At 43.8% G+C, this 26,290-nt stretch overlaps 1 protein-coding gene across 6 annotated transcripts; it reads left to right on the forward strand.

Annotated features, from left to right (window-relative positions):
• Positions 1-17: 17 nt before the first annotated feature.
• On the forward strand, positions 18-26,290 carry Stk36 (serine/threonine kinase 36). 6 transcript variants are annotated; one of them, XM_047546486.1, is made up of 27 exons: positions 18-219; positions 697-868; positions 1,946-2,086; positions 2,196-2,273; positions 3,526-3,656; positions 3,921-4,170; positions 5,519-5,612; positions 5,886-6,055; positions 6,222-6,409; positions 6,926-7,025; positions 10,348-10,491; positions 14,006-14,185; positions 15,158-15,255; positions 15,732-15,837; positions 16,942-17,092; positions 17,252-17,379; positions 17,911-18,015; positions 18,355-18,453; positions 18,537-18,625; positions 18,842-18,905; positions 19,099-19,209; positions 21,165-21,245; positions 22,064-22,238; positions 22,449-22,596; positions 22,847-22,994; positions 23,558-24,304; positions 25,597-26,290. In XM_047546486.1, exons 2-27 carry the CDS (start codon positions 785-787, stop codon positions 25,738-25,740), a joined length of 3,954 nt encoding a protein of 1,317 aa, XP_047402442.1. In that variant the 5' UTR covers positions 18-219; positions 697-784; the 3' UTR covers positions 25,741-26,290. The 6 variants fall into 6 exon arrangements, with proteins under 6 accessions (XP_047402442.1, XP_047402443.1, XP_047402446.1 ...); XM_047546487.1 differs by having other exon boundaries at positions 22,067-22,238; XM_047546490.1 differs by lacking the exon at positions 697-868.

Genomic DNA, 26,290 nt, shown 5'->3' on the forward strand with positions numbered 1-26,290 from the left:
GGAAATGCCCTGGGGAAGTCGGAGGCGGAAAACTGAGGGCGGGTGTGCAGCTCGCGCTGTTTCCAGGCAACCGCAGACTCCCGGTCCTTAGTGGAGCTGGATGGCCAAGCGACAGCTTGGAAGTGCCCTAGGAAGTGCCTATGGGCGGTCCACGTCTCTCCCACACCTCTGAGGGCCTTTGTCTTCTGAATTTTTGGCCACTTCTAGCGAGGAAAATTGGTAAGAATGGGAGCCGTAGGTGATGGAGAAAAACTATAAGTCAGGCAAAGTATGCAGGCAGGCAGAATGGACCAGGCTGGAGGTAGCGACCGGAGTCTCCTGGACGGCGCTCCTAGTTTTTGGTGTTTTTTTTTTTTTTTTTTTTTTGCTGGGGGATGGAGAGAGTTTAAGAAAGTATGCGCGGGCAGGGGGGTCCAGGCCCTGCTGCCTAGGAAGTTGTGTCAGGAAATTTTTTTTTTTTTGCGGGGGGGGGGGGGGGGTGCGGCTTGAACGAGCAGGGTCCGGTGGGCTTGGGACTATGTTGGGAGACAGGAGAGTTAAAACTGGGGAGGAACGCCAAGAAGATGCTTTGTTTGTTTCAAGATCCCATCATCTTTCCATCTACTCCACTCTACTTGTTTTTGAGACCTGGATTAGTGTGAAAAAGAGGAAAAGGCAAAGTGACTAATGCTTACCTTTCCTCCATGCTCCAACCAGGCCTCCCAGATGTGTGAAGCTGACCCTGGATCTATAGCTCTTCAGCACCATAACTACCTTCTTTCTAAGAGATCCTGAAACCTTTGTCATGGAGAAGTACCACGTGTTGGAGATGATTGGAGAAGGCTCTTTTGGGAGAGTGTACAAGGGTCGGAAAAAATACAGTGCACAGGTGGTGAAGAAAGAGGGATATATTTTGAGTGAGATTCAGTATCCCCAACTCCAATGGAAAATGGGGCCAAATGAGTTTAAACCAACCTGAATTCCTAAGGCACTGACTCCATCACATTTTTTAGAGAATATGGCCTCTAGAGTTAGGTTATGTGGATTCGAATTTCAGCTCTACCACTTTCTAGCCTTGGAACTGTGGACAACCTATTTAACCTCTCTGTGTCTCAGTTTTCTCTTCTGTAAAATAAGTATAAGAACTGATTGATGAGGTTTGAGGATTAAATATGTTTTCAGACTAAATCCCTTAGTACAATGAATGTTTGGTACCTAGAAAACAAATGATAATAATAATAATAATAATAATTTGGTGAGTCACATCCCAGCCCATTTTATTTTTTTCTTTTGAGACAGGGTCTCGCTAAGTGACTGAGGCTTACTTTGAACTTGTGATCCTCCTGCCTCAGCCTCCCAAGTTGCTGGGTTTACAGACCTGAGCCACCACACCAGTTTATTACTCTGAATAGTATCTATCATACCATTGCAGGAAGAGAGAAAACACCTGAACTCTATTTTTCCATCTTTGTTTTGCCTTCACATTTCCCTAAAATCTCATCTTAAGTCCTTTGGTTAGATCAGAACACCTCTCTCAGAATTCATGAGTTGAATCTGTTCAGCAAAGGATGGTTCCACTGGGCGTGGTGGCGAACACCTGTAATCCCAGCAGCTTGGGAGGCTGAGGCAGGAGGGTTGTGAGTTCAAAGCCAACCTCAACTTAGCCAGGCCCTAAAGCAACTCAGTGAGACCCTGTCTCTAAATATAAATACAACAAAGGTCTTAGTGGTAAAGTGCCCTTAAGTTCAAACTCTGGTGCTGAAAGTATTTCCTTCTGGGTTGAGAGGTGGGCAAAGCCTGGGTAAGGCTAAGGTACAGTGGGGAAAGAGGTGAGAGACAAGCAGGTATAATAAGAGTTGCTCAGTCTAATGTCTTGAGTTCTGGAACTCTTATCACAGTAAGGTTGAAAATCCTAGCTTTTTTCAATAGTGTGGTTAGGCCTTGACTCTTCACTTTACTACATTAGGTGGTGGCCCTGAAGTTCATCCCAAAACTGGGGCGTTCAGAAAAGGAGCTGAGGAATCTGCAACGAGAGATTGAAATCATGCGGGGTCTGCGGCATCCCAACATTGTGCATATGCTTGACAGCTTTGAGACTGACAAAGAGGTATGCTTTCATGGTTTTTGATCACCTTTCCCAAGCACAAGAGTCCCAACAATTTCCTAACCCCAGAATGCATGGGTGTTCCATTAGTGCCATTGCCTTCTCCCCACAGGTGGTGGTGGTGACAGACTATGCTGAGGGAGAGCTTTTTCAGATCCTGGAAGATGATGGAAAACTCCCTGAAGACCAGGTATGTTTCCTAAATTAAACTTCTCTCCAGCCCTGACCACTCTGTCAAGTGAAGGGCTGCGAGGGCAATCAGAGGGCACTGGGAGTCTCCATTTTTGAAAACTCCCAAGAAGAATACAGGAGTCTGGTTATAGAGGCAGTGTGACATGAGAGTCAAGTATGTGAACACTGAAACCAAAATATCTGAGTATGAGGCTTGGTTCTGCCTCTCACTAGCTGAGTCTCCTTGGACAAGTTAATGGAGATAATGTCTCCCTGGCAAGGCTATTGTGGAGATTACTGAATTAATTCATATTTTAACAGGTAGTTATTGTTAATGTCATTTTTATTGGGTATCTTTGGGAAAGAAGGGACTGTGTGGTGGTACCAGAGAAGGCAGTGAGAGATAAGGGCTGGATTCACCACTAGGACATAGCAGGATATGGTTGAATGAAATCTTCAGCCACATTCAGTCCCAGGGTTTCTCTGTAGGATCCCCTCAAGATTACTTATCACAGTATTCTTTTTCCTTTTGAGCATTTGTCACTGTTTGTAAGTAATTAGCTTTTTCATTTCTTATTTTTGTATATGACTACTTCTCTTAAGAAAAGAGACTTGGTCTTATTTTAATAATAGCTAATGTGTATTGAATGTTTACTCAATGCCAGGCACCATTTTGAGCAGCGCTTTACATGCTTTTACTCATTTAGGCCACACGAGTATCTACTAGGTAGGTGATATCATTAGTCTCACCTTGTAGATGGTCAATCTGAGAAGCACAAAATAATTGTCCATGGTCATGCAACTAGTAAGTGAGGTTCAATACATTTTCCTTGAATGAATGAACGAAAGAATGAATGAATGTATGCATGAATTAACAAGGGAAGCAAGAGCTGCCTTTGTTCTTGAACAAGTAAGATATGGTGTGAAACTCTGGAAGAATGGGAAAGAAGAAAAAAAAACACATGAGCTGGCGCACGCCTGTAATCTCAGCAGCTGAGGCAGGAGGACGGAGAGTGCAAAGCCAGTCTCAGCAACTGAGTCGCTAAGCAATTCAGCAAAACCTGTCTCTAAATAAAATACATAAAAGGGCTAGGGATGTGGCTCAGTGGTTGAATGCCCCTGAGTTAAATCCCTGGTACCAAATATATATGTGTGTGTGTGTGTGTGTGTGTGTGTGTGTGTGACATGAGTGGCAGTATCAAAAGTCTTTGTCTCGTCAGCCAACTCTTCCCTTACGTTTTCTTTTTTCTTCCTGCCGATCTGACCCCTAGGTTCAGGCCATTGCTGCCCAGTTGGTGTCGGCCCTGTACTATCTACATTCTCATCGCATCCTACACCGAGACATGAAGCCTCAGAACATTCTCCTTGCCAAGGGTGGTGGCATCAAGCTCTGTGACTTTGGGTAAGTATTCTGAGCTTCCATCTATGCTTCCAGTTCTGCAGAGAGTCTTAGATCCTGTGTGTAACTTACTTGAAGCTCACCTTAAAACCTGAACTGGAGACTGGGCCTCCAGCTGGGTCCTTTGGAACTAATCAAAGGTGCTCTCTATCCTGGCTTGGGATAGCTCATACAATGACAGGTAGTAGTGAGCAGGTTTAGTTTCCTATTAGTGATGAGGTCTAGAATATCTTTTCCTTTTCCCTTCCATTCCATTTCCTGCTGCAGCTTTGCCCGGGCTATGAGCACCAACACAATGGTTCTGACCTCCATCAAAGGCACACCACTCTATATGTCTCCAGAGCTGGTGGAAGAGCGGCCATATGACCACACAGCGGACCTCTGGTCTGTGGGCTGCATTCTGTATGAACTGGCTGTAGGCACTCCTCCTTTCTATACCACAAGCATCTTTCAGCTGGTTAGCCTCATCCTCAAGGACCCTGTGCGCTGGCCCTCTACCATCAGTCCCTGCTTTAAGGTAATGAAAATTAAAAGGGAAAATAATTTTATATCAGAAAACCGTCTCCATCTACTTCTGATCCCTTTTCCAAAATCTTTTTTCAGAGTTAGGGCAGGATTTTTCAGGAGCTGGGCCAAGCAACTTTGTTTTTCTACTGCAAGGGCTTATGCTGGGGTGGAGGTTATTCTAAGGCCTGCCAAACTTGGGAATGGTAGCCCCTGTTTGGGGCAAGATAAGCTTTATCACAATAGAAAGGTAATTTCAAGACACCAGAAACAGGTATTGGTTCTTTTACATGTCATTTGTTCTACTTATTTTCCATCATATGCAGTGTCCAAATGGTATCTAGATGTGTCCATACTGCTTTCAGTGCCCCTCAGACATCAGAATAGCCAGTGATGGGGCTGGCCTCATGATTAGGGGCAGATGACAGTGATGGTGCCTGTTCACTATAGCTAAATCTCTGTGGGCTGGTGGAGGAGGGGAGGGAAAGAAGTTTGGACTCTTTGTTTTTTATCTAGGGCAAGATTTTGGGTCCTCAGTGGCATTTAAGTGCAACTTTCTTCTAGAATAAAACTTCATTCTGACTCTCCTTTACTCTATCTAAGATGAAAAGGGACAAATTTCTTCCCAACCTGTTAGTTGGGAAGGCCCAAATAATTAGAAAAGAACCTAAACTAAGAAACCTCAAATGGGGGAGGTATACATAAGGATAATCATTCTCTTTTAGGGCAGATATGCAGGTATCTTTAGCAAAAGCCATAGTTATACAAATCACTTTGTTTTAGAACAGTGGTCATAATCTACTACTATCTTCCATTCTTGTTTCTGGCTCAGTTGGAGATTTTCCCATGGATAATTCATAAAATACTTTTTGAATTATACCCCTCAACCATCTAAAGATTTGCTTTTGAGTGTTCCCAAACACATCTTTACACCATTACTTGTGTGTGTGATGTGATCTTAACCACAGATCCATTTATTCTTATGCAGCCCAAAATAAACCATAACAAAGCGGGGGGTCAAAGGCAGAAGTTTGGGACTCCCTTGAATGTTTGCTTTCTGAAGATGAGTACAAAGGTGATATCTTCCTCTCAGTTGTTTCTCCCTTCTTCACAAAGTTGATGACATTGAAATTTCTGTATTTACATCTGAGGGTACAAAATTTCTATGAGTAGGGATTGGGGCTCCCGAAAGGCACTAGTCTGTCTGGAAATGAGACCTAAGGCAAGAGCTGTTGAGATTGTGGTCAAGTCTGCCATACCAATGGATGCAGGAGTTTAGGATTGCCAGTTCTGCTGATAGATTAGAGAGAGTCTAGAGGGAAGGTAAGGAAGGGCTGATGGAGTATTATTTCTCTCCACAGAACTTCCTGCAGGGGCTGCTCACCAAGGACCCTCGGCAGCGTCTGTCCTGGCCAGACCTCTTACATCATCCCTTTATTGCTGGTCGTGTCACCAGTGAGTCATCAGGGTTCCCACCTCCCAGTATTTTTTCCAGTCTACCTCTCTGCCCCCAACACCTGGATCCAGCATAACTTCTTTCCTCCACCAACTTGAGCTTTCTCTTCCTAGCCCTTGGCCTAACTTTTGCCACTCCTGCTCCCTTTTTGTTATTGTCTCAAATGGCTGCCTTCCATAGAAACCTGGAGACCCTGAAGTTGTCTCTGGCCAAGTGGTTATGGTGTCTGCAGCCCTAGTATAATCATGTTTTCTCCTGCTCCCTCCCTACAGTAATAACTGAACCAGCAGGCTCAGAGTTGGGTACCCCATTTACCAGTCGTCTACCCCCAGAACTTCAGGTCTTAAAGGATGAACAGGCCCATCGGCTGGCTCCAAAGGGCAGTCAGTCTCGCATCTTGCATCAGGCCTGTAAACGCATGGCTGAAGAGGCCAAGCAGAAGGTGTGTGGGATAGAGAAAAATATGTAACATGACCAGGTTAGTGATTGGGGGAGTTGGAGAAGGAGGTTGATTTTCTAAGACATTGGGAAAGGCCATGAGTAATATCTATACGGTCCTACAACAACCAGGCAGTTCTGGTCCAGTGTCTTCTACTCATCTCCCACAGAAACACCAGAACACGAGATCTTCCCTTGAGCAAGAGGACAGAACCAACAAGGTGACTCCCAGCACAGCCCCACTGCCTGGACTACAGGATATTCCTGAGAAATCAAATCTCCTGGCTGGGATCTTGGCCTCAGAAATGAAGAACAGCTGGGCTGAGTGGGAGGCTGGAGAGGCCCCTCCTACACCTCGGTGAGGATTGTATAGCTAGGGGTTTGTGTAGTGGGACAAGGTGTCTTGTAGATTTTTGGCTTGAGCCTAAACAAATATGAAATGGTTCCTGTCACTAGTCATTGCCTAAATACAAACAAGGCCTTCAGAATTTGAGTCCTGGTTCTGTGGTTCTAATTATATATACTTTCCTAATTCATTGGGAAACGTAAGGATTTTCTCTTCTTCATATCTCAATTGTACTTTGACTGAAAGGTAAAGGATCATTTCCATCCAAAAAGGAAGATTGTTTGAGTTGAAAGCCGTAGTTGAAAACTGTAGACTTGTGAATAAGATCCAAAGTGGGAGGACAGTTAAGGATTTGTGTGTGGAGATCAACATGTCCTGTACCAGCCATATTCCACACCTGAGGAAATGTCCTCTATCTCCCTAGATGGATTTTTCCTCATTTTTATCCTGGGCCTAGAGGGAGGGACAAGTTACTGAACTCTGTGCCTCAAAGGCGTGGCACTCATCCTACTTCCTGACTTCTGGCAGGGAAAACCACATTACCCCAGGTTGTGAACAAGCATTCCCAGAACTGAGGTCAGAGGTGGTGGGCCAGCGGAGCATTGATGCAGTGGACCTAGAAAATGAGGTGAGCCTTAGGGTTTCTTGTTGGCCCTATTCCTTCTGTGGGATGCTGGCCTGAGTAAGTGTTTTTCTAGAAAAATGATTCTTTTAAGCATGAGTTCCTTTTGTGTTAAAAATTACTTTCTTATCAATTTATAGATTTTAATAATAGTATCTGAACATGTAATTCTCAAAAATTAGAATGTGTAGATGAAATCAAAAGTCCCAAGTTAGGCATGGTGGTGCATGCCTGTAATCCCAGTGGCTCAGGAGACTGAGGCAGAAGGATCACTTGGGCCCAGGAGTTGCCACTGTATTGCCAACCTGAGCAATATAGTGAGACCCCATCTAAAAAACAAAAGCAACCCTCCTTATATCAGTTCCAGAGGTAACTATTGTTATTAATTTAATTGGTCTCCTTCCAAACTTTATGTACTTTGCATTCATGTTTGTTCACACAGAGAAATACATAGTTTGGTTGTTTTTACATTACTGAGTTCATCCTGTATGTATTGCTTCATATCATGCCTCTTTTACCCTACGATTGATTTTTAGGACTTTTTCCACATCATAGCATGTAGTTCTACTCAATATTTTGTGTTTTAGGATTCTTTTTATTTTGAAATCATTTCAACTTAAATATTAATTGTGAGAAAACTGCACGTAGAATTCCCATATATCCTTATCTTGACCCATTCTGTGGACCAAAATAGAATACCCAAGACTGGATAATATATAATGAACAGAAATTTATTTTTCAAAGTTGTGGAGGCTTGGAAGTCTAAGATGAAAGTAAGTAAGTAGTTTAGGACCCTGTCTTCCTCCTTGTAACATGGTACTTTGAATGCCACATCCTCTGAAGGGGAAGGATGCTGTGTCCTTCCATTGCAGAAGAACAGAAAAGAGAAAATTAACCTATTCCCACAGCCTTTTTTATAGCAGCTTGAATCTATTCATAGGGGCAGAGCCCTCATGACCTAAAAACCTCCTATTAGGCCCCACCTCCCAACACAGTGTTTTTTGTTTGTTTGTTTTTTGCGGTACTGGGGATCAAACTCAGGGCCTTGTGCTTGCGAGGCAAGCACTCTACCAGCTGAGCTATCTCCCCAGCCCCCCAACACAGTTTTATTGGGGATTATATTTTCAACACACACATACACCATATGTATTTTTTGTTTGCTTGTTTTTTTGTTTGTTTGGAACTAGGAATCGAACCCAAGAGTACTTAACCACTAAGCCACATCCCCAGCCCTTTTTATTTTTTATTTCGAGACAGGGTCTCACTAAGTTGCTTAGGACCTTTCTAAGTTGCTGAGGCTGGCTTTGAACTTGTGATCCTCCTGCCTCAGCTTTCCGAGCTGCTGGAACTACAGGCATGTGCCACCATGGCCAGCAACACAAATATTTTGGAGAGGACAGAGACATTGAAACTGTAATCCCCCATAAACCCTGATTCACCAGTCAAAATTTTGTCACATTTGCTTTACAATGCTCTCTCCATGTATGTGTGGATATAGCACCTTTTGAATCATTTTGGAGTAAGTTGCAGATATAGCCTTTTACTCCTAAACACATAAGGTTATTCACTTGACTACCATAGTACAAAGACCTTTAACATTGCTACAATATTATTATAGTAACAGAAAATAGATTAATAGACTAATCTACAATCCATATTCAGATTTTGACAATGGTGCACTCTGTAATTCCAATGACTTGGGAGGATGAGGCAGGAGGATTTTGAATTCAAAGTTAGCCTCGAATTGAGGCCTAAGCAACTCAGTGAGACCCTGTCTCTAAATAAAATATAAAATAGGGCTGGGGATGTAACTCAGTGTTCAAGTGTCCCTGAGTTCAATCCCTGGGACCCTCACTCCCCAAAATTTTCCTGTTCATACATTGTATTGTGTTGTTATACCTCATTATTCTCCTTTAATCTGAACCAGTTCCTTGGTTTTCTTTGTGTTTTATGACTGGCAGTTTTAAGGTACATGTGTTAGTCTGTTTTTCATTATTATAACTAAGTACCTGAGCAGGTTAACTTTGTTAAAAAAAAAAAAAAAAAAAAAAAAAGAGGCTTATTTAGCTCATGAGTTTGGAGATTCAAGAGCAATGCACTGGCATTGGCTTTGCTCTGGTGATGACCTCATGGCTGATAGCATCACAACGGTGCGGATATGTGGGAATAAGTGTCACACCTCAAAATAGGAAGCCCTGTGGGTGGGTCCAGGCTCAGGGTTTTATAACAACCCTCTCAAGAATTAATCAGGGGGGCTGGGGAGATAGCTCAGTCAGTAGAGTGCTTGCCTTACAAGCACAAGGCCCTGGGTTTGATCCCCAGCACCCAAAAAAAAAAAAAAAAAAAAAAAAAAGAATTAATCAAAGTCCCTGAAGAAACATATAAGCCCAGGCTGGGTATATAGCTTAGTGGGAAAATACTTGACTAACTTACATGAGATCCTCTATTTGTTCCCCAGCATGGTCAAAAAAAAAAAAGAGGGAGAGAGAGGGAAATACCTAATCCTTTCTGAGGATACATCCCCCTCCCACTTGACCTAAAGACCTATAAATAGACCCCATCTCTTAAAGGTCCCACTACCTACTGGTACCACCATGCTGGGAACCAAGCCTCCAACATATGAACTTTGGGGGGAATACACTTAAACCATGTCCAAACCATAAAACAGTACATTTATTTTGTAGAATATTCTTCAAACTGATATTTCCTCATGATTAGATTTAGGTTATGCATTTTTGGTATACTACATTCTTTTCAATAACCTCATATTCACTAGTAGGGTTGGATCATGGTTTATCATTTCTTTACTGACTTAGTTTATGATTTTCCACTTTTTGTTATTACCAACCATGCTCCAATGGATATCTTTCTAGATATTTTTTGGTTTTCTGGTGTTTTAGTTTTGGTACTACAGATTGAATGCAGGGGCACTTAATCACTGGGTCACATCCCAAACTCTTTTTATTTTTTATTTTGTGACAGGGTCTTGCTAAGTTGTTAAGGGCTGCACTAAGTTGCTGAGGCTGGCCTCAAACTTGTGATCCTTCTGCCTCGGCCTTCCAAGTTGCTGGGATTACAGGTGTGTGCCAGCACCCTGCCTTTTTAGTTTGTTCTTATGCACACTTGCCAGTGCTCTCCAAAAGACTTTTCCAGACTCCTCACATCTGCCCACTGTGCCTTTTATGACTGGAAACTGAAGGAGGCACTTGCTGTTTGCAGTTATTTCATGATTCCCCGATTTCTGATCCCAAGTTGGGAGCTGTGATCCTGAGACTTACATACTCCTTCTGACCTCTTTCACCCTCCCACTACTTCCCCTGTTCTCCAGGAACCAGAAAGTGATGATGAGTGGCAACAGCTGCTAGAGACCACTGAGCCTGTGCCCATCCAGCTGAAGGCCCCTCTCACCTTGCTATGCAATCCTGACTTCTGCCAGCGCATCCAGAGTCAGCTGCGTGAAACTGGAGGGCAGGTAATGGGAAGAGTGTACTGTAGGCAGGATTTGGGGCTGTTTTCAGAGATGAAGCATTGAAAACATCATCAAAAGGAGAAAGTCTGTCCTTCCCCAGTTCTTTCAGTTTATCTGCTTAATTAGAGGAGATCCACTAACCTCCTTTAGTAACACAGAAAGAGCAGGCTTCAGATTACCTTTCTGAAGGAAAAAATAACTATCTAGAGCAGGCATCAACAAACCTTTCTGATGGTGCATATTTTAGGCATTGTGGGCCAAGAGAAAAACACTTTTCCACAATTTTTTTTTTTTTTTCAGTGCTGAGGATTGAACCCAGGGCCTTGTGCTTGCAAGGCAAGCACTCTACCAACTGAGCTACATCTCTAGCCCTCACAAAATTTTTATTGACAACTTTAGAAACATAATTGTAACAACTGAATATGCAGTATTCTGTACTACAGGTATACTAGTGAGAATGAAGTTCTTTGTTAGGGATAACATTTGGCTTAATTCGAATTGAAAGTTAGGATTCACTCATAAAGCCTTTATTTGCTTCTCTGAAACAATGCTTTTCCTTACTAGGAACTCACCAAAATGTGCTGCTTATATTTATTTCCCTCTTTTTTTTTTTTTTTTTTTTTTTTGTGGTACCGTGGATTTGTGAATTGAACCCAGGGCCTCACACATGTTAGGCAAATGCCTTACCACTGAACTTAGCCCTCCCTCTCTTTTCTTTAATTTTTTTTTTAAACAAATCATTGAGATCTAATTTATATGCCATAAAACTTACTTATATTTTGTATACATTAATAATTCCAACGAGGGACAGTGGTGCATGCCTATGATCCCAGCAATTAGGAAGCTGAGACAAGAGGATTACAAGTTTGAGGCCATCCTCAGCAATTAGCAAGGCCCTAAGTAACTCAATGAAACTGTGTCTCAAAATAAAAAATAAAAAGGACTGGGGAGTAGCTCAGTGGTAAGGTGCCACTGGGTTCAATCCCTAGTACCAAAATAATAATAATAATTACTATTATTATTCCAATTGTGAAAATATCATCATATTCCAATTGTAAAATATTTTCATCTTCCTGTAAGTTTCCTCATACCTATTTCCGGTTAATCACTTTTCCCAGTCCTAGGCAATTATTAAGCTTTCTATCTTGTTAGGTTGCTTATTCTGGACATTTCACATGATTGGAATTGTATGATATATGATCATTGTGACTAGCATTTTTCACAGCATGGTGCTTTGAGGTTTATTCATGATGTAGCATGTATTGGTATTTCATTCCTTTTTATTGCGTAGAAGTATTTGATTGTGTTGATAAATTACTTTTTATTTATCTTCTCACCAGTTGATGGATTGTTTTCATTTTTTGAAAACATTGGGTTGTTTTCATTTTTTGGCTTTTATGAATAATGCCGCTATAAACATTCTAATCCAGTCTATGCATAGACATATGTTTTTGTTTCCCTTGGCTAGATACCTAGCAATGGAGTTGCTGTCATATAGTAAAAATTTATATTTAGCATTTAAAAATACTGCTGAACCATTTTCCAAAGTGACAGTACCATCGTACATTCACACCAGCAGCAAATGAGGGTCATGGTTTCTCCACATTAGCCAACATTTATTATTGTCTGACTTTTTGATTTTAGCCTATCTAGTAAGTATAAAATAGTATCTCATTGTTATTTTAATTTGCATTCCTTTAATAATGATTGTTGAGCACCTTTTCATGTGCTTATTAGCCATTTATATATTGTTGGTGAAATATCTGTTCTAATCTTTTGTTAATTTTTTAAATTGATTTGTTTGGCTTCTTATGGAGTTGTAAGAATTCTATATATTCTGGATGTAGGACTTTTCAGATAAGTGCTTTGCAAATATTTTCTCCCAGTCTGTGATTTGTCTTTTTTTTCCCCATCTTATAAAAATGTCTTCCAAACACAAAGATGTTGAATTTTGTTGATATCAAATTTTCCTTTTTTGTTTATTATGCTTTTGTTGTTGTATATAAGAAATCTTTTCTAAACTGAACATCTTGAAGATTTTTTCAAAAAAAAAAAAGAAAACATTTCTAAGAGTTTATAGTTTTATCTCTTACATAAAGTTCTCTGACACATTTTGAGTTAATTTTTATTTATGATGTGAGTTAAGAATCTAAGTTCGTCTTTTCGCATATATACACGGTGAATATACATGGTCCTAGAAGGATTTAGTGGAAAAAAAAAATCCCCTCATTGAATTACCTTGGCACCTTGCACTTGATTTTTGCACATTGTTGTCCTGTTATTGAAGGGTTGTTGGAATTTCTTTTTATTGGTCCTGGGGATTGAACCCAAGGCCTTGCATAGAGTAGGCAAGCAACTCTACCACTGAGCCTCACCTCCATCCCCTGTTGAACTCCGAGTTGGAATTCCAACCAAACTACTCATTAACTGTGTGATCTTTGACTATATATTTAATCTATCTAGAAGCTTCAGTTTCCTCATTTAAAATGTATAGTTTTGGCCAGGTGCAGAGGACAAGGCAGAAGGACCAAAAGTTCAAGGTCAGCCCTGCCAACTTAGTGAGACCCTATCTCAAAATAAAAAAATAAAGGCTGGGTATGTAACTCAGTGGTAGAGCACTCCTGGATTCAATCCCTGGTTGGGATGGGGTAAAGGAATATTCCTATTTACTTTGTGGGGTTATTATAAAGATTAAACAAGAAAATGAATGCTAAAATTTGGAACAGTGAATGGTATGTTTAAAACATTAGGTGTAAATGTTATTTCTTTATATTTAAAAATATAACATTGTCCCAAGTTTATAAGCTATACACAACAAGTGTTAGGCAAGATTTGGCTGGTGGGCTATAGTTCATGAGTCCTTGATCAGAAGTTGAATGATGTTTGGTCTCTTTGGAGTTCAATAACATTGTTTTGTTTCTTTCTTTCTTTTTTTTTTTTTTTTTTCAAGAGCAAAAAGTTTCATTTAAAGCATAGAACAGAGAGAGAGATTTCTTCACAAAAGAGGGGGTCCAAAGGTGGTGCCTGAGGGAGTGGGGGTGTCCTGCCCCTTTTATACATTTTAGGTTTCCTTTCCTCTCATGTCCCCTCCTCCTCCCATCCTACCCATATGACCTAAAGGTGGAGAGTTTTTTTTAATTTTCAGAAATACTAGTGTGTGTGTGTGTGTGTGTGTGTGTGTGTGTGTGTGTGTGTGGTGTGTGTGTGAAAGACTGGAGAAGGGAGAGGAGCAGATAGGATTGTTACTAGACCTGACAGATCCTAAGGGGAGTTGCCCTACTCCTTAGTCTCTGGTGTTCTGTGCCAAGTGACCTCGCTATCCTTAGTCCTCTTCCTTGGTACAGTTCCCCTGCTTCTTTGGCTCTTCTTCCCTGGAATTTAGATTCTAAAGAAAGAAATGGAAACATTTGGCCCACTTTGCCAACTCTTTGGGGACATTTGGCATCTGTGACTCTTCTTCTTTTTCTTATGATCAATTTAACTATTAATTGCTATCTCTTTACATCTTGTCACCCAGATCCTGAAAGGCAACCTGGAGAGTGCTTCCCACATCCTCCCTGCACTTCGGATCCTGAGCAGTCTTCTATCCAGCTGCAGTGACTCTGTTCCCTTGTATTCCTTCTGCCAGGAGGCTGGGCTGCCTGGGTTGCTGCTCAGTCTCCTCAGGCACAGCCAGGAGAGCAACAGTATCCAGCAGGTAGGTACCAAATGAGGAACCTCTGAAGACTAACAGAAGGTTCTTTTGCTTGGATTTCTCTCCTTTCCAACTGTGTTTTCCCTGACTGCCTTTTTTTTTTTTTTTTTTTCTCCTTTTTCTAATTAGCACACCATCAATTGCAAATTCTAATGCCTTCTGGAGCCAGAGAGGTAGTGTCGTCAGGGAAGTAGGCTAAGTGTATAACTATCTGAGCAGCAGGAAGTCTGACAAACTGGAGCTTAGACACACCATCTAAATGGAGCATCCTCTCTGTGCTCCAGCCCATTATTGCTATGTGAAAATTTAGGCCAGTGTTGCCGTATCTTCCAGTTTTCAAGTAGAAATCCAGATTTTTATACACAATCCCTTCATATTTAGAATACTGTGCTTTGAAACATTGGATCCTAGGCTTTACTGATGTGATTTTAGAGAGCAGAGTACTGAAGTTCAGAGATTAACTCATGTATAGTCACTAATCTGTAAATGGTCACAGAGATTGTGAGTGGAAGAGCTAGGATTGAGATGCAATGTGTTTGGAGCCAAATCTCTACTTCCCCACGCTGTCATTCTGCAGCTGAGCTGCAAAGACAAGGGGACCACGTCACCTAGAGAGGACAGAGTCAGAGTTTATAAGACATAGGCTAAGGCAGCTGGAAAGCTGTACTCTGCTAATGAGTATTTATTTGGGGGGATTTTAAGGAACTTTTATAAAGAGTTTTTTGAAAAATAGTCTCCTACACCTGAAAATGCTGTTGAAGCCAAACAAGACACATTTCAGGCTGTTTATAGTCTGCCTCTTGACTGACATTTTGCCATTTCTTGATCTTTCTACCCATACTTCTCCTCCCCTATCCTTTTCTGTCTGGTCAGTTTAGCTGGATCTCTGTTTGCCTTTCTACTGCTTTTTCTTCTCTTTGCCTCCATCCCCTGCATTTTCCTTACTTTCTCTTTTTCCCCTCTCTTCCTTGGCAGCAACCTTGGTATGGGGCCTTCTTACGGGACCTAATGGCTGTGATTCAGGCCTATTTTGCCTGCACCTTCAATCTGGAGAGGAGCCAGACAGGTGACAGGTGGGATAAAATGCACTTTTGCTCTGCTGACCAGTTTGGCTTCAGTTTCTACTCCATTTCTTCCCCTGCTAATTAGGAAGACTCCAAGTGAAAAGAAATTGTGATTTGTGACAGGGTTAGGGATCTGCTAAGTGGCCCTCAGAGTTAAGTTGGTCCTCTTAAAGGACCTTTAGACACCTCTAGCTTCACCCCACAACTTTGAGGTTCTAAGAGTCAGCAGTCACCATGGCCCCTAAATGGAAGGGTCAAGATATGAAAATGACAAAAATGGGGCTTGGAGGCTCTGTGTGTGTGTGTGTGTGTGTGTGTGTGTGTGTGTGTGTGCGTGCGCGCGCGCGTTTAGTGGGTGAGATGGGATAGAGCATTCTGATGTGTTCCTTTGTAGAGATTCTCCTATCAGCCAGAACTGACCCATTTGTCGAATCGGGACTTTTAGTAAAAGGATGAGAAGAAACCATGGGCTTATTTTTTCCCAGCCTACAGGTGTTTCAGGAGGCTGCCAATCTCTTTCTGGACCTGTTGGGGAAACTGCTATCTCAATCAGATGACTCTGAGCAGACATTGCGAAGGGACAGCCTTATGGTAATCTGCTCTCACACCAGATTTCTGTTTCTCCTGTCTTCCTCTGTGTTTCTCCCATTCCCTTTCTTATGACTATAAAGAGTCAGATCAAGTTAATAAAACAAACATTTGTTGAATTCCCACTATGTGCCATATGCCTCATGAGTAAGTCAGAGTAGGGAGGACATTCTAGACAGAAAGAGCGAACTTCTAAAGGCCCAGTGACATCAAATAACTGACATTTTCAGGGGACCACAAATAGAAGCATTTCTCCTTGAAGAGACTTAGAGATCTTTTCGTATTTCCCAACCCTCTTTGTCCTAAGGTCTAGTTAACTATGTGGATTCTCTCCCTAGACCATGGAGGTCAGGACAAGAGAATGGAGAATTGAATGGGCAAACACTGATCTCAGAGGAGATAATTAGAGAGGAACACATGCAAGGAAGTAAACAATTGCATGGTCATTATTTTAAACTGGTAATTAGGAACACAGATTTGGGCTCTATTTCTGCCCCTAGCCAGCAGTCCATTCAAACTTTTCTAGTCTTCAGATTCTAATTTCATATCCCTCACCCTTTCAAGTCAGAAAGTTTTTTGAATGTCTAACCTAAATTTCAACCTCCAGTGATACTTGTCATTCACCACTTCTCATGTCACTGTGCAATGGGTAGCATGGGGAGTTTAAAATAATTCTCCCTCCTCCTGAAATTCTGTATCTGTAAGTTTGGGTTGAGGGGTCCCAGGAATTGCTGGGAATTATACTCATGGTCCATAGATTACGCTTTGAGAAACATCATGTAGGGAAGAGATCAGAAAATAGAAGGATTGGCTAGGGCTGAGGGGTCGCTCAATGGTAGAGCATGTGCTTAGCATGCAGGAGGCCCTGGGCTCCATGTCCAACCAAAGAAAGAAGTGGGAGAGGAGGTAAAAGGATTGACACTGAAATCCTTTTCATCAAAATGGGAAGGCAGTTATAGTGCATTTTTGATTTAAGGACACCTTAGTGTTAGGCAGCCATCCCCTAGGTCTATATCCTCTGTCCTCAGGTTCCCAGGTTCTCAGGGTACTTGGTTCTTACACTAAGCCCAGACAGTTTTCCAATACCTCTTCCCTTATCTCCTTTAGTGTTTTACTGTCCTATGTGAAACCATGGATGGGAACAGCCGGGCCATCTCCAAAGTGTTTTACTCCAGCCTGCTGACCACGCAGCGTGCTGTGTTGGATGGGCTTCTTCATGGCTTGACAGTTCCACAGCTACCTTTCCACACACCCCCAGGTGACCATAGTGGGGAGGGGAGGTTCTCTTTTGCTTCTTTTTTTCTGCTCTTCCTACTACCATCACCTAGAATAGTGCCAGCCTTTAGTAGGTACTAAAAAATAACTGAAAGAGCTAAGCCACCAGATCTCACTCTGCGTTCTTTGTCTTTCTCCACAGGAGCCCCACAAGTGAGCCAGACACTGCGAGAGCAAAGTGAGGATCTGCCTGCAGCCATTTCCTCTGCGCTGGCAGCCATTTGCACTGCTCCTGTGGGACTGCCTGGCTGCTGGGATGCCAAAGAGCAGGTCTGAGCTGCAGCTTCCTGCTCTTCCCTTCCTTCCTGCCAGAGGAGTTGGGAAGACTGGCCTCAGTTTCTCTGAAGGACAGAAAGACAGGCTTTTATGCCTCTCCTTGCTGAGGACTTCCAGAAGTAGAGACTCCCACCTTGAGTGTGAGCCACTTGAAGAACACAATATAGCCAGAATCCCAGAACCTGTGGCCAGCTGATGATTAAAAAGGCTCAATGATAAGCTGTCTAGGTGGTGGGGCAGCTGATTGGAAGCCATAGGCAATGCTTCCACAAGGGTTCAGGATTCATTTTTCCTATTGCCCAGTAATGCTTTTTTCCATACCTGCTTATACTGAGACCAAACTAAGCCCTGACTTTCACTTCTCCATTGCCCATGAAGATTGAGAATAGAATGGGGTCTGAAATTTCTGGTGAACCTGAGAAGAGGGTCTAGCAATAGATTAAGAGTCTTGGTTAATTAGAGATCGGTGGGAAATAGAACTGGAATAAGGGGAATAGGATTGGATCTTCAAGTATATCTCCACAGGTTTCTTGGCATTTGGCAAATCAGCTGACTGAAGACAGCAGCCAACTGAGGCCATCCCTCATCTCTGGCCTGCGGCATCCCATCCTGTGCCTGGACCTTCTCAAGGTATTTCCCATGATTCCCAGCATCCCAAATTTTTTTTAACTTCCAGGACAGAAAGACAGATACAGGGACTGAGAGAAGGAGTCTGAGAGATCAAGAATCTCCCTCGCAGGACCCTGTTCTACCTTTAAATCTATTCAACTGAGGTGACCCCATGTTAGCCATTCCTCTCCAGAACTGAGAAGCATCCCTGTTTCGATATCAGAAACAAGGAGCAAAATTCCCTAATACCCCAGGTGTGGGCACCAGCTCTATAGAGGCTCACCTGCTTTTCAGCTGGGCCTTGCAGTCAAGGAGCCTGAGCTTATCTGCCCACTGATAGCTACCTTGCCACTCCATTAGGTTCTTTATTCCTGCTGCCACATCAGTGAGCGACTGTGCCATCTTCTAGGGCAAGAGCCCTTGGCCTTGGAGTCACTATTGATGTTGGTCCAGGGCAAGGTAAGTCACCAACACAGGTGGGCATGTCATGGCAACCCTACCTCACCCAGATGTGGTTCTGACAGCTCAGGTTTCCTTTATAGGTAAAAGTAGCAGATTGGGAAGAGTCCACTGAAGTGGCACTCTACCTTCTCTCTCTCCTTGTTTTTCGACTCCAAGATCTGCCTTCTGGGTGAGTCACAAAGTTGGATCTCTGCACTGGTCTGCCCATACAGCCAACCCCGACATAGCATATTGGGAATAGCACCCTTTAGCCTATGCCAACGGGATGAAAGTAAAGTTTTCTTCACAAAGAACAGACCTGGATTTCCATCAACTGTGGTGAACATGCAGCCTGTTCAAGGAAGAGGGAAAGCCACCTTTAATATGCTGTATCTCTCTATTCCAGAATGGAGAAGCTAGGCAATGAGGTTGCTACGCTTTTTACCCACTCACATGTCGTCTCTCTTGTGGTGAGTTTTCAACCTTCCCTCACCTCCCCCTTTTATCCTGTCATCCTGACCCTTTTGGAAGTGGGGCAGTCCCTCTCCCATTTGCATCCTTTTCTGGATGGGTTTTTTCTGAAGCAGGACAGAGACACAAATCCTCTCTGCCTGTTCTACACACCATTCAGATTTGGACAATCCTCCTCTACCTTTACTACAGAGTGCAGCAGCCTGTCTGTTGGGACAGCTTGGTCAGCAAGGAGTGTCCTTTGACCTCCAGCCTAGGGAATGGATCACTGCAGCTGCACATGCTCTGTCTGCCCCTGCAGAGGTGAGTCCTACCAGAGAAGGCCCAGACACATTTTCTCTGAGTCAAACCCCAGGACACCATTCTGGAGTAAAGACTGAAATGCCAGCAAGCCTGGTGAAAACTAAGGAAAGGAAAAGGAATCACCCTTTTACCCCAGATACTAGGCCTCTCTAAGCCCAGACAGGTTTTGGATTTCTTACACAGGGCTTCTAAAGATGGAAGTAGAAAGGGAAAGGAGGAGGAAAGGAGACCAATTGACTTGATCTGAGGTTTCCTGTCTGCTTCAGCCCCCAGGAGTTCCTGTTCTAGTTAAAGTCCTTCCCGCTGCTTCCTCACTTCCCCTTCTATAGCAAAGCCCACTCTACTTTTCTTGCTTTCTTAATTGAGATGGAGAAGGGGTGGACACATTCTTCAGGAATCACTCCATATGCAGTCTCCTGTCTGCTTTCTTCCTTTCCCAGCCTTTCATCCTTCATTTTGAGACCCTTTGGAACCTTCATTTTGTGAAAAGAATAGACTTCATTTTCACATTACTGTCATCTGTTATATGTAGATTCTTTATTATTTATAAGGCCCTTTTCACATATTACCACAAAACAGTTGGCAGATAAACATAGCAAATGTAGTAATAATCATCTGCTTTTCCTTGATGAAATTGACCTTCAGAGCAATCATATATTACTGGTAGCACTAACATTCACCTGGGAACCTAAGTCAAGACCCTGGAACCACCTTCCCCATCATTCTCCTTACAAATGGCTCCCCAGGTTCCATATGTTCTGCCTTCTGATTGGTGTACAGATCCTTTCCCTCCATGGCACCATCGCTGCCTTCTCTCTTCTCCATCTCTCTCCTCCATCTCTCTCATCCACTTTAGCAGCTGCCTAAATGATTTCTCCTCTCAGACTCTCCTCTGCAGTGCATTCTCTTTACTGCTGCCAGAATGAGCTTTTTTTCTTTAGTTGTAGATAGACACAATACCCCTATTTTATTTTTTTATTTTTATGTGGTGCTGAGGATCGAATTCTAGTGCCTCACACATGCTAGGCAAGTGCTCTACCACTGAGCTACAACTACAGTCCAAGAGTGAGCTTTCTTAAAGGAAAATATGGTCATTCACTCAACCAATGTTTATCGAACACATAAATATGTATTGAGGGACTGGGGAGATAGCTCAGTTGGTAGAGTGCTTGCCTTGCAAGCACAAGGCCCTGGGTTCAATCCCCAGTATCACAAAAAAAAAAAAAAAAAAAAAAAAATGTATTGAGTGCCCAGCACTTTCCCAGACTCTTGAGAACACAGCAGTGAATGAAAGAGACAAAAACTGTTGCTGATGCAGAGCTTATGTTCATAATCAGTGGCATCCCACTGCTTCTGGGATAAAGTCCAGACTCTATTGCCTGCTGCTGAAGGTTCACGTATCAGCTCTGGGCTCTATACCAAAAGTTACCATTCATGCCTGCCTACTCTTTTCTATGGGGTACTAGGGATTGAACCCTGGGGTGCTCTACCATTGAACTACATCCCTAGCCCTTTGTAAATTTTTTTTTTTTTAATTTTGAGACAGGTTCTTGCTAAGTTACCCAGGCTGTCCTTGCACTTGCAGTCCTTCTGCCTTAACTTCCTGAGTAACTGGAATTACAGGCTAGGACCACTGTACCTGTCTTTAAAATTTTTAATCCATCAGTTTCCTATCCTAGGAGGCAGTGTTGGGCACTCTTAACCATGCCCCTAACCTTTTGTTTAGCCAGTATCTTTCTAACTATAATTGCTTCTTTGTCTGCTTACCTACCAGACTCTGTTTTTTTATGACACACATTTAATGAATAGGCAGGACCAAGACTCCTAATTCCAGAAGAACTCTTCCCACTCTGCCAGGCTCAGGAAGAATGTTTCTACCTACTGGGAGTTGGGTTCACAGGCCTAGGGGCAAATTCATCCCTCTTAAGGATCTGCATTCTTGCTTTCTCCAACAGGTCCGGCTGACTCCACCAGATAACTGTGGTTTCTATGATGGCCTCCTCATCCTTCTGCTACAGCTCCTCACCCAAGTACAGGTGTATCTTAGGATGGATGAAAAGAAGAGAGAGAAACTGGGCATTTTGGAGCCACTGAATAGGAAGAAGCAACCCATACTTGCCTTTCCTCAAACTACCATGCCTACCATAGCCTGAGAATTGCCCCACTTGCCATCAGTAGGGCCCTTCATCTGCATCCTGGGGATCTAATGGGAAAATAACAAATTTTCTTGTTTTGTTTTGGATTCTGGGAATTGAATCCAGGGGTGCTTTACCACTGAGCTTACATCCCCAGTACTTTTTATTTTTTTATTTGAGACAGGATCTTGCAAAGTTGCTGAGGCTGACCTTGAACTTATAATCCTTCTGCCTCAGCCTCCCAGGTTGCTGGGATTACAAGTGTGCACCACTGTACCTGTCTGTTGTTTTATTGATATTTAAAACTTTTTATTTTATAGACCCATGTACCTCTTGGCCTTGGAGCAAGCCAACCCCAACAGGGCAATGCTCTGATTTTTAGCTGACACAGACATGGGTTGAAAGGTCAGGAGATTAAGGTGTGATAAGAAAGGAAAATAAGACAACATAAATTCTAAGTGGGAAGATAGAGGAATTATTTATCTCTCTTTATTTTTTTGTACTGGGGATTGAAATCAGGGGTGCTTTACCATGGGCTATATCCCAGACCTTTTTATTTAAGGCAGAGTCTTGCTAAGTTGCTGAAGCTGACCTTGAACTTGAGATCCTCCTGCCTCGGCATGCTGACTGAGTCCTTTTAGGTCAAGGTCAAGAATGAAAAAAGGTAACTGTACTTCTAACTTCTGCCTCTCCTACCACCCTTTCATTTTTGCCTCCAGCAGGGAAAAGCTAGTCTGATCAGGGATGTGGCTAGCTCAGAAATGTGGACCATTTTGTGGCACCGCTTCTCCATGACTCTGAGGCTACCTGAGGAGGTATCTACACAGGAAGAGGAACTGTCACTATCTGACCCATCCATCCCTGAGCCAGACTGGACACTGATCTCACCCCAAGGTATCTTTCTGTTAGCATAGCCTCCTTAGTGAGGACATTGTATGGGTCTGTCTTCAATAGGATTGAGTCTGGAACTGGGTTAACCACAGCAGAGTCTTCAATGGAGCTGTTCAAGGATGGAGAAGGGACTGAATAGGTGATGGTCCTGGGAGCATTGGGGAGACAGGGCCAGTGTTTACCTCACTAGGTCTCCTTTCTCCATGTTTTTAGGCATAGCAGCCCTGCTGAGCCTGGCCATGGCCACCTTCACCCAGGAGCCCCAGTTATGCCTGAGCCACCTGTCCCAGCATGGAAGTATTCTCATGTCCATTCTGAAGCATCTTCTTTCCCCCAGCTTCTTGCATCACCTGAGTCAGGCGTGAGTTTGAGCTAGAAGGAGATAGAAGATCCAGAATCAGGCATGGGGAGGTGGTGGCTGGGGGTGCAGGAGAGAGGCAGCTGACAGCTTGAGTTACAAGACCAGAAATGGGTTAAGGATTAGTCTGGAACTCTAAGGAGCTGCTGAGGTTAGGGGTAGGGAGCTGGGGAAGAGAACTTGAGGTGTGGGGTAGAAGTATCTTAAAGGAGAGATGAGCAAGACCAAGTATGTTCTACACTCTTCTCCTTAGGCCTCATGGGGCTGAGTTTCTCCCTGTTGTGGCAGTCTCTGTCTGCCAGCTCCTCTGCTTTCCCTTCGCCCTGGATGTGGATGCTGATCTCCTTGTCGGTATCTTGGCTGATCTAAGGGACTCAGAAGTTGCAGCCCACCTGCTGCAGGTATTTGGGAAGCTACCAGGCATGAATGTGGGGAAGGAATATGGCCAGTCTTGTGTCCTCTAATTCACTTTCCAACAGCTCCAGGGCTCTCCTAAGCCCATGTAAGAATGGAGCATCTGACTTGACCTGAGAGTTGGAATTGAGGAGGGACTCAGACCTGAACAGAGGCATGTAGTCAGAGCTGGGTTAGTGAGTGTTTTCATCTGATATTCTCTCATCTGGTCTGTTGGAGCTCAGTGGGGAGATCATCCTAGTCCAGACACTAGAGGCTCAGCTCCTTGGCCAGGAATCCCTTCCCTGGCAGTTCTTGGCATTACCCCCATAGGGCTTTTGGAGGCAGAGATCCAGTTCTTGCAGAGCAAGGAGTGTACTTGGAAAGAACCTGCCTCTTGGGCTCCACATGTGCTTCATGTGGTGTGCTCTGGGTTGGGACTTACAGCTCCCTGGGGTGTTTCTCCCTTCAGCTTGGCTTTTCTCTCTCCCAGCTTTTGGGTCCCCACTTCCTAGCGTGGTGTACTTCTTCCTCACGTTGAGCTCCTTTATCCACACCCCCCACTTTCCAGGTCTGCTGCCACTATCTTCCGTTGTCGCAAGTTGAGTTGCCCATTAGCCTCCTTACACGCCTGGCCCTCACGGATCCCACCGCTCTCAACCAGTTTGTGAACACAGTGGTTGCCTCCCCTAGAACCATCATCCCATTCCTCTCTGTTGTCCTCCTGAGTGACCTGCCACTGCTGACCTCTGACCTTCTCTCCCTGCTGGCCCACACAGCCCGGGTACTGTCTCCCAGTCACTTGTTCTTTATTCAAGAGCTCCTGGCTGGCTCTGATGAATCCTATAGGCCCTTGCGCAGTCTCCTGGGTCACCCAGAGAATTCTGTGCGGGCCCGTACTTATGGGCTCCTAGGACACTTGCTCCAACACAGCATGGCCCTTCGTGGGGCACTACAGAGCCAGGCTGGACTGCTCAACCTTCTGCTGCTGGGGCTTGGAGATGAAGACCCTGCTGTGAGGCGCAGTGCCAGCTTTGCTGTGGGCAATGCAGCCTATCAGGCTGGTCCCCTGGGACCTGCCCTGGCAGCTGCAGTGCCCAGTATGACCCAGTTGCTTGGAGATCCTCAGGCTGGGATCCGGCGCAATGCCGTATCAGCTCTGGGCAACTTGGGGCCTGAGGGGTTGGGGGAGGAGTTGTTACAGTGCCAAGTACCTCAGCGGCTCCTGGAGATGGCATGTGGAGACCCTCAGCTGAATGTGAAGGAGGCTGCCCTCATTGCCCTCCGAAGCCTCCGACAGGAACCCTGCATTCATCAGGTACATCCTGTGGGACTATTGAGCCATGATGATCAGGGGCCCTATGGTTCACGCCAGTTCTCAGAGATTGTCTGTAAGGAATTGGGACATCCAGAAATCCAAGCTGTTACTCCATGGGTGCAGGAAACTCAGGGACAAAGCCTTGGAGATGAGTTTTCCATTTACCATCTCACACCCTTGAGAAGGGAAAGGAGCTAGAAGAAGGCTCCATTGTGCTAGGACATGCCTGAGATCTCAAGGATCGCAGCTTATCTCTTCTAGGAACCTGGGTGGAGGGAGATGAGGGAAGACAAGAAGATGTTGAGGCCATGAAGGTACCAACTATCTTTTTAGCACCATTCTAAGCATTTGCCTTTATTATCTGTTTAAGCTATTATTATCCTCATTTTGCAGGGGAGAAAACTGAGTCACAAATAATTAAGTGATTTTTTTTCCAAGTTACAGAACTAGCAGGTAGGGTTGGGCTTGTGATCTCAGAAGTCTGTCCAGAGTCCATCCTCCTTTTTTTTTGGTACCAGGGCTTGAAACCAAGGGCTCTTTGCCACTGAGCCACATCCCAGCCTCTTTTGATGTTTTATTTAGAGATAGGGTCTTCCTGAGTTGCGTAGGGCCTCACTTAGTTGCTGAGGCTGGCTTTTAACTCAGGATCCTCCTGCCTCAGCCTTCTGAGCAACTGGGATTACAGGAATGTGCCACCAGAGCCCATACTCTTAGCCACTGTTTTATTCTGCTTAGTCTGTTCAATTTTTAGTATATAAAGAACCCAGTGGAAATTTCACACAACTGCCTATGATCACACAAATTATAATAGTTCAGGGTGATAGCACTGCGTAGTTTATGCAGAATAGAAATTTGACAGGATAGTGGTGGTATAATAGGAGTTTCCAGCAATCCATCCAAGGAAATAATAAAAGAGTTTCTTGGTTGGGAATGAGGGATCAGCTTAGGACTAACTGATCTGGATCCAAGGATGGGGATCAGACTTTGCAGCTCACTGTCAGTCACTGCTTCATTCATTATCTCTTCTGGGGACAAGTGGATAAGTCCCTTGTCCCTTAGCTTTATGGTCTGTAACCAAAGAGAATGGAAGTAAACCTCTAGTCCTGATGATTCCTGTCTCCAAGGTTTCTCTTTCCCCATTCAGTCTATTCCGAGTCCTCAATAGCCCATCTCCTTTTTCTTCCTTTGGGATGGGCATTGTGGGACTAAATGAGAGTTCTGTGCTTGTGTCCCAAACACCACTGTTTCTAAATCTTCCCATCCTATTCTGTCATCTACTCTCTGTCCTACAGGTGCTGGTGTCCCTGGGTGCCAGTGAGAAATTAGCCTTGCTCTCTCTGGGGAATCAGTTACTGCCACATAGCAGTCCCAGACCTGCCTCTGCCAGGCACTGCAGGAAACTCATCCATCTCCTGAGGCCAACCCACAACACATGATCCCAGATTCCTGGGATCCAACCTCCAGCCTTCGTTGCCCTACTATTGCCAAGTCTTCCATATTCTACACAAGCCATCAACTCAACTGAAAGCTGAAGAGACTGAAAAAGAGCAATAAGCTGCCAATCACTTGAAAGTGAGAAATGAGAAGAGATTTATGTATAAAGCTCTTTCCTTACCCCAGATTCAGAATGATTTCAGCCAGTAAACTTTATTACTGTTGGTGCCGGAGAAGATTCCTTCCTTCTCTGCGTCCAGGGGTCTTTTCTCCAGTAATGTGCCTTTAACTTCAGGAATGTGCCTCCTGGACCTTAGGGAAATATTTCATCTGTCCTGACTCTCCCTTTCTGGAGCTACTGTAATCCAGTGATTTTGCTTTAGGTGTACTGGCTTCTGTCTCAGCTCTTGGCTACGGAGATAAACGCCATCAGCCCCTGTTGTTGAGGGGTTCCCAGCCTTTAGCCCACATTCCTTCCATGGGTTGGGATTGGGCAATATATCTTTTTTTAATTGTAATTCTGATTGAAACTCTTTTAATAAAAAATGTACC

Source organism: Sciurus carolinensis, chromosome 3 (genome assembly GCF_902686445.1).
Source record: "Sciurus carolinensis chromosome 3, mSciCar1.2, whole genome shotgun sequence".
Classification (NCBI taxonomy): domain Eukaryota; kingdom Metazoa; phylum Chordata; class Mammalia; order Rodentia; family Sciuridae; genus Sciurus; species Sciurus carolinensis.